The sequence below is a fragment of the Oncorhynchus clarkii genome, chromosome 16 (assembly GCF_045791955.1).
Source record: "Oncorhynchus clarkii lewisi isolate Uvic-CL-2024 chromosome 16, UVic_Ocla_1.0, whole genome shotgun sequence".
NCBI classification, from domain to species: Eukaryota; Metazoa; Chordata; class Actinopteri; order Salmoniformes; family Salmonidae; genus Oncorhynchus; species Oncorhynchus clarkii.
In genome coordinates this window covers 47251097-47264236 of record NC_092162.1, presented here as the reverse complement: position 1 = coordinate 47264236, position 13140 = coordinate 47251097, and the positions used below count along the sequence as shown (strand labels likewise).

The following is a 13140-nucleotide window of genomic DNA, read 5'->3' as shown; positions in this document are numbered from 1 at the left end:
TGTAAATCCTGTTGTAGGTTGAAAGGGTTCTGCAGAAAAGTATCTATTCCCTTTTTTGACCTCTGTCTTCCTCCTACTTCCTAATCTAATCAGGGACATCAAAGCCACAACAACAGGACCCTACAACACATTGTTGGGGTTAAGGAGCAGCATGTATCTCCTTTTATGTTGACCTGTTTCCTGCCAGGTGCCCTTCCTAGCCTCCATCACAGGACAAGCCAGGCATGGCTGACAGCTGTATGAGGTTGTTGCCAATGCAGTTGCTGTTGGACTGATTGTCTATGCATGGGACAGCCAATGAAAGAAAGGAAGAGAGAGGGGGTAGAGAGAAAGAGATACACAAACACAGACAGAGGGGGAGAGAAGAAACACAGACTCAGCTGCAGGTCTTTCCCACTGGGCATACATCCACCACTTTATTAGTCTGGCACAGTGGAAGAGGAGAGCCTGCTGTGGGGGGACGAAACACACATACAGACACAGACAAACATAGACAGACACAGACACACAGACACACATTCAAACAGACACACACATAGACACCGACACAGACAGACAGAGAAGACACACAGACACAGACATAGACACAGACACACAGACACAGACATTGACACAGACACACAGACACAGACACACACACACAGATACCGACACAGACAGACACACAGACAGACAGGACACACACACACACACACACACACACACACACACACACACACACACACACACACACACACACACACACACACACACACACACACACACACACCAATATGTTCAAATAGAGACAGAAGCCATACAGTTGAGGTGATGGGTTTGGTGAGGAGAATTGAGCAAGGGGAATGTGGGGTCCAAGCAAATGTCTTCATCAGTTAAGTGATATTCATACTTTGATTATGAACGTCCTGTGCTCTCTATTTGAAGCAGGATATTTTATAAGCCTTTGGTAAAACACCCTGGAGAGATTCTGCTTTCCACATGAAGAAAGCGGGACGTGGCTACGAAGCAGCCTATGAACTCGTGCCGCTTAGGCTCTGAGTCAGTTATACTCCAGGCCTTATGAGAATAATTCATGACAGTGCTCTAATAGCAAGTGAAGCAAGGGTGTGAAATGGAAAAAAAAAACATTTATACAACTGCAGTATTAGACTTGGTGATTTTTCTGTTTGAATATCTAGATTATTTGATAGAAACCGTGACCCTCCAATGTTGTTTATGCCCAGATATGTTTAACAAATGCAAAAGCATTGAAGAAGCATGACTCTGCTTATTATCTGCTTCATCACAGCAGAGAGTTAGTGAAAAATATCTTTCATGTTTTATTGAATTGAAAAGCAGTGTGTGGGAGCTAACGACAATTGAGATAGAATTGTTATAAGAACCATGTGGGAAACTAATATGCAGCAAACCCCCTCACTGAGAGATCTATTGTTGATCAGACCAAATGAAATCCCATTTCATCTCTCATTCTTTTTTTAACAGAGCTCTCCGTTTCTCCCCTCTTTTTCTCAGAATCTCATCCCTTTCTCCTTTTATCTTTCAGAAGTCTGCTGTCTTTCTGAGCTCGAGGAGGGAGGCCATGTTTCAGTACCTGCAGGTCTGCTCGGGCTGACTGAGGACTTTCTGCCTGCTCCAGGGGGGTGAGCCAGAGAGAAGCTAAACGCCCCTGACTGGCTCTGGAGGAGTGGAGAAAAGAAGGCTTATCTCCCACCTTTGTTCTCTCTAATGCCCCTTGAGATGGCTCTCCACGGACTCACTCCCACCTCAGTCAAAACTGTTTAGTAACTCCACACCATCTCCATACCCCAAACTGCAGGGAGAGAGAATACCACACAAGGAAGTGGAGAAAGAGAGAGAGAAAGCTAATTAGTATTACTGAGATAGTGTCAAAGCTGAGAGACGTGAGAAGAGACTTCTGAAGAGAGTTCTGTGCTCTGAGGGATATTGCTGCTAACCTTTAGGACATTTGTTTGTGGTATTTTTTTTAAAAGGGACTCATTTTAGTTGGTTGCGGGTTTAACTTAGCCTTCCATCATGATTCTTCTGGGAAGCTGTATGAAGAGGGGGCAGACTGACTGCCACAGAGGTGGTCCGGCTGGGCCCTGTCAGGTCCTGCTCCTGACCTGCTGTATCCTGGTAGTCCTGGGGGCCAAGCCAAAAACACCTGGCCACACACACCTCAACTCCATCCGTATTGACGGGGATATCTCACTGGGTGGGCTCTTTCCTGTACACGCCAGAGGCAACAATGGGAAAGCCTGTGGGGAGCTGAAGAAGGAAAAGGGGATCCACAGACTGGAGGCCATGCTGTTCGCCTTGGACCGCATCAACAACGACCACGAGCTGCTGCCCAACATCACTCTGGGGGCCAGGATCCTGGACACCTGTTCACGGGACACCCACGCCCTGGAGCAGTCGCTCACCTTTGTCCAGGCGCTCATCGAGAAGGACGGGACGGACATCAAATGCCTGAGTGGTGGGCCGCCCATCATCACCAAGCCTGAGAGGGTGGTGGGCGTCATCGGGGCCTCCGCCAGCTCCGTGTCAATCATGGTGGCCAACATCCTGCGCCTCTTCAGGGTAAGTGCCTTACACTTATTGGTTAATGGCTGTGAATCATGGTGGTGGCTATGAAAGTAGTCTCTCTCAACAGTCGTTTGTAGGCTGGCAGGCAGCACGCTCTGCAAGTGAGAATGCAAGCGAGGCTGCAATGTGACAGAAATCTGTAGCTGATGCTATTGCCTGAATCATGTATGATTATCAATAGGCTAGGTTGCTTTTACTGGTAAAAGTGTTTTTAATTTTTTTCATGAAAGGATAAAGATCTATTCTGTCATTTTCCAACATTATGGAAATGTTGATGTGATAAAAACACTCCCCACATTTTCTATAGGCTTTTACTCCATGTCTTCGCTCTAAGGTGATATTACATAGTGTAGCTAGAGGCGTATTCAATATCTCACATTTCGGGAATGCTCTGTGTCTGTGAAAATGCACCATGTCGCTCTTGTATGTGTAACGGATGTGAAACGGCTAGCTTAGTTAGCGGTGGTGCGCGCTAAATAGCGTTTCAATCGGTGAGGTCACTTGCTCTGAGACCTTGAAGTAGTGGTTCCCCTTGCTCTGCAAGAGCCGCGGCTTTTGTGGAGCGATGGGTAACGATGCTTCGTGGGTGACTGTTGTTGATGTGTGCAGAGGATCACTGGTTGCTGCGGAAAAGGAGGAGGTCAAAAGGGGGGTGAGTGTAACGGATGTGAAACGGCTAGCTTAGTTAGCGGTGGTGCGCGCTAAATAGCGTTTCAATCGGTGACGTCACTTGCTCTGAGACCTTGAAGTAGTGGTTCTCCTTGCTCTGCAAGGGCCGCGGCTTTTGTGGAGCGATGGGTAACGATGCTTTGAGGGTGACTGTTGTTGATGTGTGCAGAGGGTCCCTGGTTCGCGCCCGGGTATGGGCGGAGGGGACGGTCTAAAGTTATACTGTTACATATGGGCATCAACTCATTCATGTGAGGAATTAGGTTCACACAGGGATGAAAGTAAGGCAGAACGGTCCGGTACAGAGTCCCTGCAAAATAAATAGTGGGGGTACGCCGTACCGGTAAAACATGAGCCAAAATATCTGGGGGGTTATTACACCATTATTAATCATTACTGCATGTCAGAGGCATGATAAATTAACGAAAGGACTTGAAAACGAGTGATATAGCCTATGCTCTAAAATGCGATGTGGTCAGATGATAACACAGAAATTTTGCTAAGGCAGAGATGATTGGCCGAAACCAAGACACGTGTAGACAGCAGTAGACACATACATTCTGGCCTAATGACAATCGCCAAACGTCCTTACAATTTCTGGTGTTTTGTGTAACAGATGTCTCTTTCCATTCACCACTGTTTGGAGGCTGGAAATATGTTGTGAGTGGATGAATGTGCGCGGGTAGCCTAGTAAAGGAGCCTTCTGAAGTGATTATTTGTCAAACTGATGAAAACATCATGACTGGTTGGGTTTATGTCACAATAAAAGGTAATACATTGTAAAAGTTAAATGACAGATCTTTACGACTAGGCCCACAGAGATCCCATTGAATTAATAGGGATTGTATATGTAATTCTATGATTATTCTATGACCCATAGGAAGTCCTGCACCGGGAAAAAATGTAATCTATTTTCACCCCAGGGTTTAATCCCCTCATTAAACCAATTAAAAATCATATTCCAAAATATTTTTTCTTATCAAACCAACATAGTCTTCTGCCTGTATGTTGGCCATCTGCGTTTGCCTCAGTTGGATGTGGTCTTTGTGGTTTGTAAGTTCTATAAAAGTCCCATTAGAACCAGACATATTTTTCACTGTTCTGACAGTTGAGGCTCATCATTAGTCCTCAGCCTCTCCCCATAATGACATTCATTTGGGAAGTCCTTAGTGGTGTTTTGCCTCTAATTAAATAGGGCAAGTCATGCATGTAACCATTTGAGCTCATTCAGCACTTATTAAAGATCTAAAACGAGCCTCAACAGTATTATGTTTGCTCTCAGGATCCAAACATGATGTGCCAGTGTGAAAACAAAAGTAAACACAAACACAAGAAGACAGGCCCTTTCATAATGCCAACACAAAGCTGTCATAGGAATGATGAAGATGCCAGGCAGAACAATGGGAAAACAGTTGGGCTGTGTTATAATGTAGCTAAAATATTATGAAGCTCATAGAACATTTGGAACATCGGAAGGAAGGTTTGGATGCTTGAGGCTTGTTTGAATAACATAATTCCCATAATACAATATCAGCACAGCGATCTGTATTCTCTGTATTGTGTTCACAGTGCCAGACAGTGACAGTAACAGATAATGCTTGGGGGCATGCAGAGCATAAGCTGGTTGGATTTAAACTGTGTGTAATCAGTGTTCTTAGCTTCTCAGGTCACCTTAGTGGCGAGCATGTACTGTAATCGCCCCCTGCACAAAAAGCCGCCTGTTCTGTATTTGTACTGCAATTATACTGAATAAAAGCCAGAAAACAGCTATGCACCTCTTTGTGATTTCCAAGGCTATGTGCTCTGATAAGTACCCTTTTGAGCTATGCGCAAATATCATTTTAATATCAAATTGAGAAGCTGGGAAATGTCCCCAGAACTTAAAAGTCAACAAGGATCATTGGGAGACACTCTACTGCAGTAGCTGACAGTAGCACTCTGTGTTTGGGGTAAGGATATAGTAACCAGTGCTGTGCTCACACCATGCTGGACTACCTCAGCCTGCCTCCGCCTGGATCACATCACCATCATTAGCTCGATATAATGGCTCCTCTTCATTAGTGAATGAGGGTGGTATTGCAGCAGATACATACTCCTCTTGTTTCAAATTATTTCAAGAACTTGACTTGATACTGTATCTTTCATCTGCACAACCTGTTTTTGTCTCTCATCCTCGCTGTTGAGGAATGAGTGTGTGTTCTTCAGATGATTGGATGATGGCGGTAAGAGATTTGATCAAAGTGTGAGGCAGTCTTCAGAAAGATGTGTGGAGAAGATTGCACTGATTTCAGATTGCACTGGTTTCAGATTGCACTGGTTTCAGATTGCACTGGTTTCAGATTGCTCTCGTTTCTAATTCAGTTACAGTGATGAAGGGCTCATGGCCAAGTGGTACACCAACTAAGTGCAGGTCACTAGAGCCCGTTTCCACTGGCAATTAAAATTAGTGCCAAATTAGGGTCAAATTAAAGCTGGCTCGAATGGAATTCTCAAATTCTAGCTGGGTCGAAGGAAACCGGGGGCGGCGCAGCCCAGTTTCACAACTGGTGTTAGCTCGATTAGAATGTGGGCTGCTGACACTGTTACTATGCAATCACCAAGCTGATCACTGCTGGATGCTGACACAATGTTTAGCTAGCTCATCAGGGCTTGTTACTGTTAGCTAGCACATGGACAAGCAGTACTGCAGTTGTCAGACATGACACACATTTTCACCATAGCTAGATCCTGCATTAATTTTTGCACTACACAATAAACTTTTGTTAAAACAGTCAACCCTCGGTTAGCTGTTTCAGAGTTGAACGTGAGCTAGCGGGAATTTTATCCGTCCAGGTCATATTGAAAGTTAGCTACTTAGCTACATCATATGGTTAGCTAGGTAATAGCCAATGCCATGTCAAGCAAGAATCAAGGTAGGAATTAAGCTAGCTAGCCTGTTATGCTAGCGACAATGCTAACCGTTTAGCTAGCTAGCTAACGTCAGCAAGCTAAATGTTGCTAGCTGTCTCTAGCTGGTAATGGTAGTAGTAACATTAGTTACAGCATGGTGATGATTACAGTTCTTCAACATCTTGCTAGCTAGCTAGCAACATTAACAAAGTCAACTGCAGTCACATATTGGCTACCTAGCAACATTACATAATTTCTAATTTCTGGATGGAGTAGGAATGCAATTTTTTATTGATTTATAATTTTTATTTGACCACCTTTTCTCCCCAATTTCATGGTATCCAATTGTTAACCCAACCAAGCCGCACTGCTTCTTAACACAGCACGCATCCAACCCGGAAGCCAGCCGCACCAATGTGTCGGAGGAAAGACAGTGCATCTGGAGACCTGGTTAGTGTGCACTGCGCCCTGCCCGCCACAGGAGTTGCTAGTGCGCGATGAGACAAGGATATCCCTACCGGCCAAACCCTCCCTAACCCGGACGACGCTAGGCCAATTGTGCGTCGCCCCATGGACCTCCCGGTCGCTGCCGGCTGCGACAGAGCCTGGGCGCAACCCAGAGTCTGTATCACAGTGATGCAGTGCCCTAGACCACTGCTCCACCCGGGAGACCCTCAGTAGGAATGCAATTTGAGCTAGCCCACCAAGGCCAGCGATGGCTTCAACATGCCAATGGAAACGGGGCTCTAGGTGAGCTCTAGATAATGACAGTCAGTAGGCTACACACTCCCTTTTCCATGTCATAACAGGGTCGGGTAGATTTTACTGACCATTTTTACCTCAACATGGACAATTTCAGGTGTTTTACACAAAGCTGTTGCACCTTTTTCTTTATTTTAAAAGCAGAAAGTAGGCCATCTTCTCAGCCCTGGCAGACTAGCTGAGGATAGCACTGTTCCCAGCCGCACATAAGCTATACCCAGTAAACTCTTGGTGAGTCAACTGTTTCCTGTGCCGAGGTCAGGGGATCTACCTCATCCATATTTTGTTTGATTTGAACAAGCAGTTTGGGTCCCAGCCCTTCTTCTTACTGTTCCTTGCCATGCCTAAGGGTAGTGGCCATAACACACTGCATGCTTGCTATTGTTATCAGAATGCTTCATTCTTTTCCCCCCACTTCCCTCTCCCAGTCTTAGAGCAGCTGAGGCTGGGTAAAGTGTTTACTCAGCACTCTGGAGCAGTAGGCTCCCGTCCCTATTGTGCTGTATGAATATTTGATTCCCAGTTTACGTAATGTCCGCCTGGGGATCCGGTTAGGGTTTGAAAGCTCCCTCCCTCCATGGTTGGCCCTGCCTGCTCATGCTCTGTGATGTTCTCATCAGTTGAGCATTTTACTGCAACATAAGCAGGAGCAAAGTGTCCTAGCGCCCAGGCTAATTTGCAGAGGGCTGGTTATGACACTGTAGCGACTGCAATTGATTACCCACTAACGACAAGGCTGGTTTTAATAAGGCATCCAGCTTTGTGATCATTTCTTGGAGATGTCGTCTCTGGCCCTGTGCATGTCAGCTCTTAACTCGGTCTTGTGTAGGCTACTGTATCAGCACTGTAGCTGTCACATGGGCATGAAGGTGGGATCAAGTGCCACTGTTGAGTTGCTGAGACATAACCATATGTTCTCAAAGAAGAATAGGGGCGCTTCGGCCACCTCCACCGAGGTGTACAGTCTGCTAAGGTACAAACAGCCTACACACATGCCAGTACCTCTGCCTTCTAAGCAGCAGGGAAAATGTCTTCAGAGAGTAGAGGGGAGGGAGGTGAGAGTAGCTTAGAGGAGAAGACGGGGGAGCCTGTAGTTAGCTGTAAAAAGAGGGTTAACTAGCTGTCTGTTGTGCTGTCTGTGAAGCAGAGAGACTTTGCAGCCCCTGTCTCATCCCCTATTAGAGACAGAGATTGTAGACCCTCAGACACTGTACCTTCCTCCTCTCAGCATCTCAACATGTTGAGACAGCGTTCTCTCTGGATTAACGCAGGAACCATCATGTAAAAACCTTACACAAAAATAAATCAATTTGGAAAATGTGATAAAAGGATGCCTCTGCTCTGTTTGCAGGATGCTGGGCAGACATTTACAGGAATCTGTAGAATGCCTGTGCTGTAGGGAATGTGGGGAACCAGAATTATTTTCAATGGGATACCTTTGAGAATTAATTTGGCAAGAAAGTAGCTGAGTATTTGGCAAAACTAGACTGAATGAAGATGGCAACCGTGTGAGCTGAAGCACAACTACACAAAAGCTAGTAGCTCTCAGTAGCTACCTCAGTTGCCAGTAGCTCTCTTTATCACTCTTGAGACAGGCCTGCCAAGGTGTGTCCTGTCACCTTCATGGATCCTCAGCATCGTAGCTCTGTGGTAATTAAGAATAATTGTTTCTCTCTAAGTGGACTCCTATTCTGCACTAAGTGTAAATTGGTGTAGCCACACGAAATCAGGTCATTCAAGCCAGCCATTTCAGCCCTTTACCCACCCATCCATGCCCAATAAATCCAAGGAGTGAATTCTCTATTCGCACGTGACTTTTAAAATCCCATGCAGGCAAAGCCAACAAGGGAAGAAAAGCAAACGAGCGTCTCAAAATACTTGCAGGAAATTGTTTTCTGCAGTTTTACAGGCCAGTGGTTGTGCAGTGTCACTCAACCAGACTTTTACAGTCGGGAAGACCTGATCCTTGCAGCTGTTTTTCTAACCGTTCATTGTGGTCGTTCCCTTCCATATAGAGCTCCGGCCATAGCGGAGCCACTCCTTTATTACAGGACTAGTTCAGACTCAAGTCGCTTAGCCGACCCTGGGTCCAGCGGTCAAGTCTCAGTACATCCAAGAGGGAAGTGTGCCCAGAAACATGTCCCTTGCCTCTTAGTTTTGCTCTCTTTTTTCTTAGGTTTGCCGATTCTTTGTGCAAATCCCATCACAGGAAGCTGGAACACCAGCTGCTAATCACCATCCATAGTGGTGAAGGGGCACGGTGCGGTGGTCTCCACATGTGCACTGCTCGCTGTGTGGAGACGCTTGGTTTCACTCAAATTAATTTGTGGCATTTAATTACTGTAAGTTTGCAGGTCTACAGAGTGAATGTTGCATGGTGGGGAGGGGAGGATGTCGAGTTTGTTTTTAAAATGGATGATAAAAAAATGTTCACTTCCTGAGAGAACTCTGTGGAGACTAACACCATCTGCACTGATTTTAACAGCAGAGGAGATACACATGTATAGTGCTTTGGTAGGAACACAAGACAAGCTACACCTGTGATAACAGCTCCAATGTTCTGACCCTCTTCATAGTCATTTGACATTGTGTATTCTCAAGGCATGATAGCATAAATCATTTTTTTCTCTAACACAGTAGCCATACAACATGAATAATGTTCAACACTGTGTGTTTATCAAGTATCCTCTTACCCTTCCCTCTGTGAAAAGAGGGGATTGTTTTGGAGAAAATCCAGTGTTACAATCATGCTGCTAATTTAATGTTGGCATTTTCTCCAATTACTGTACATCACTTCTTCAGCACTCCTTGAAGCTCACTCCTTGAATTTGTGACACTGTAAATTGTCAGTAAGTCTTTTGATTTTGGTCTACATTTACAAACTGTCCATATGCTTACTTGCAATTGTAAGTCCTCAAAACCATTGATGTCATCTTATGTCCTGTGAACTTGTCTCATAGATGCAACTACAGCACTCCCCCTGTCTCGAAATCTAACACTAAGCCCATGCGTTCCAGATATTCATCTTTAAACAACCACATCTCCAAAATAGAACCCAAGCAGCAAATCCATGGTATCTCACAGTTTCCTCAAAAATAACTCAGGATTAGTCGCTTGCAGCTCTCTCCCCTGGAAAATCTACCCATCAACCAAATAACATTCTGTGACCTACTGTCTGAAGATGTATGCAATGTATGTAGATTTGTAATTGTAAAGATGGATGAGTGGTCACAAGAGAGACAAACTACACAGTTGTTAGTAGGTGAAATAGATTTCAATTGATGTGATTGATGGAGGCATGACAGTTATTGATTCTGTGAATAGTGAAATTTGATGGAGAAGTGACAAGTGGGACGTGGGAGTGATGGTATATAACAGAAAATATGTTGTGACAAATGGACATACTCTGTTTTTATCCCTGCACACTATTGAACATTGCCTGATTGATGACAGTAAAACCATTACCACTATGAAATGAAAATGCACTGCAATGTTAGCGTAATGATAGTCAAGTTGTGTTGATCTGAGATTTTCTATGTTTTCTATGTTTTCTGTGCCATGCCACATCCTCTACCTGGCCTGAAGCAGTGACAGAGAGCTACGGTAAGAAGGTTGGACATCATCCAGTCAACGTGCACGTCAGACATCATGGTAGCTAGCTTTGATGAGTCATCTACCCTCCATCACACAGAGAAATTCACTCTCTCTTCTCTGATGCAGTCACGATGCTCTATTACAAATGACCATTTGAACGTCAGACAACTAGGACAAAACATATTCATTCAGAAGTGTGAAGATGTATTTATTGCATTAGTGACCTTCAGCAGCACTTAATTTGCTTTAATTGTTGAATATAGTTTCAGAAATGTTGAAACAAATTGACGAGATACATATAGAGTAACAGTATGAAATGTCCATGGTTTTGATGTAATGCCCTCTTTCTGATATTACATCAGACTAGAGAACAATGTCAGGACAGAACAAATAAAAGGGAACAAACAATAAGACACCCACCCGTTAAAACTTTTGTACACACCAACATTAGCAGATAGACAGAGAAGGATCAATTCTCATTTACTGGTTAATTATCTCTTTCCAGACCTCCCTCAGTCAGTAAAATAGACTAAGTCTGTAATAAATCCCTACACAGAACACAGGGTTTATGTTGTACACCTCAGCCAGTTTTATTATTTGTTCCGTAAAATCATTAAACAGTCAAGCAAGCTGTGAAGACCCCCTCCCGTACAAACACAACACACCTCTTAGATTGCACTCCTGTTCAGGTATTTAACCTGAGGCAGGGAACTGTTGTGACAACGTACTCTGTTTCCTGGAATTGTACCCTCGTCTTTTTCCCGCTGTTGAAAGGCAATATTTGAAGTTACACAATGGAAGGAAAGTTGGTCCATATTGGTATTGATTTCACACAAGTTTGAGGTGCTGACATTTAAATGAAGATAAATGTACTAACATAGTACTGCTGTTGCAGACAATCGTTGGGATGTCTGGAAAAAAATCAGATTGTATTATCAATGTCCCTGCCTAGGATGCCATCATACTCACTGTGTTGGTCGAGGATCCATTCTTGCAAGAGCACCAGTTCAGTATGGAAGCTTATGGTAAACACTGCAACACAAAGCATTAACAGCTAGGAAATAACTGCGTATATAAATGAGTTTTGGTTGTATGTAGTTATTGAAGCAGACCACAGCACTTGCCCAGCTAGAGGGTTTGTGGTCAAGCGTTTCCTACCTGACTGGGCCTGAAAAGATGCTAAACATTTCTTGGAGGCTGCTAGGTCATGTGTGAAATCTTGTTCCTAAGAAAACCTGTTTTTGTGTCTTTTCAGTGTTGACCCTGCGGCGGTGTGGCATGTTCTGTGGTGGTTTATCTTAGTCAGGACTACTGTATTCCCTGTACTTCTAATTGACTCACATACAGTAATAGTTCAATCTGATCTGACAGTTCTGTCTGGACTTTATGGCTGGGTCTGAAATGGCAACCTATTCCACATATAGTGCAACAGTTTTGACCATAACCCTATTCAGACACATCCTATGAGATGGGTAATTGTGAATAAAGGGTCTCCAGGTACATCCAGAGACAGTGTTGAAAGCATACTGTATGTGCATTAGTAGAAATGGTTATGTACAGATGGACTCTCTGCCGTGTGGGAACTGTCTGTACATCAATGCCACAACTACCTCAATCATAATGGAGTTAAATTCAGGGCAGCTCTGTCCCCTCAGAGATAGCCTGCTACAATAAACAGATCGTTTTACGTTTGAGGCGTTCGATCACACCTTTACTTTCCCCTCCAGATCTACTACACTGAACCCCTCTTTTCTCTGCTTACTGATCCTCTGCTCCAGGCCTTTAGAGGTAGGTGAAGTGAGTGCAGTGTGGCCAGCTGGATGGCTGGATATGTCAGCCCAGGAGTCCTATAGTCATCCTCAAGGACACTGCAGCTCCTCAGCCCTGATTTTAGTGATTTAATATGCCAGGCTTACATGTTGACCTGAAGGTCTCTTTCCCTCCAGCTCTCTTCTCCTCTCCTCATCTCTCCTCTCCTCTCTATAGACCAAGGCATGCTCTACAGGCTCAGAGCCATGAAAGCACAGCCCAGTGTCATTGGCATCTGTCCTAAACACAGCTACTGATGAGATATAATTGCAATGCCAAGCAAGGGTCAGTTTAATCTTTTCAGGTTTGTGTAAATCAGGCAGGCAGTTTCCAGGTGTTCTTTAGATGGCAACCTCTTGTCTTCTGTTTGACCCCAGATTTACTCCTACAGTATGTATTTTAATTGGCAGAGTCTAGAGCACATCAGATCAAGCCAAATGTTCTCATTGACCTCTGCTAGAGCTTGGCTGTAAGTTCAGTGCTTGACATTGCAGAAAGAAAAGATCAGACACCCCAAAGAAGCAATGTACTTTTAATCTAATAATTTCCAAAGTCAAACAGTCTTCTTAAAAAGCTTGCGCAAAGTATGACATTTACACTCAACAACCATTAAATTAAGTTTTATTAATGAGAGATCAATTGCTACTATGCCACTGCTTTAAACTTGCTCATATTTTGTGTTTCTAGAAATAAACAAGAAATTAGTGGCACTTGACTTATTTGGATGAGATGAGTTCTAGGAACAACTTGAGGACGGGAGGAAACCCTCTGATCAGATACATTATTATCTGAATGTCAAGGGGATTTTGTGATCATTGTGTGAGTTTCTGT

General features: G+C 44.2%; 1 protein-coding gene across 1 annotated transcript in view; it reads left to right on the top strand.

Annotated features, from left to right (window-relative positions):
- The first annotated feature begins 2034 nt into the window (after nucleotides 1-2034).
- The window catches only part of LOC139367667 (metabotropic glutamate receptor 4-like), a 229872-nt gene continuing 218766 nt past the window's right edge, over nucleotides 2035-13140 (top strand). Inside the window, exon 1 of the mRNA XM_071105944.1 lies at nucleotides 2035-2580. Coding sequence (XP_070962045.1) covers nucleotides 2035-2580 — 546 coding nt within the window. The remainder of the gene's footprint in view (nucleotides 2581-13140) is intronic.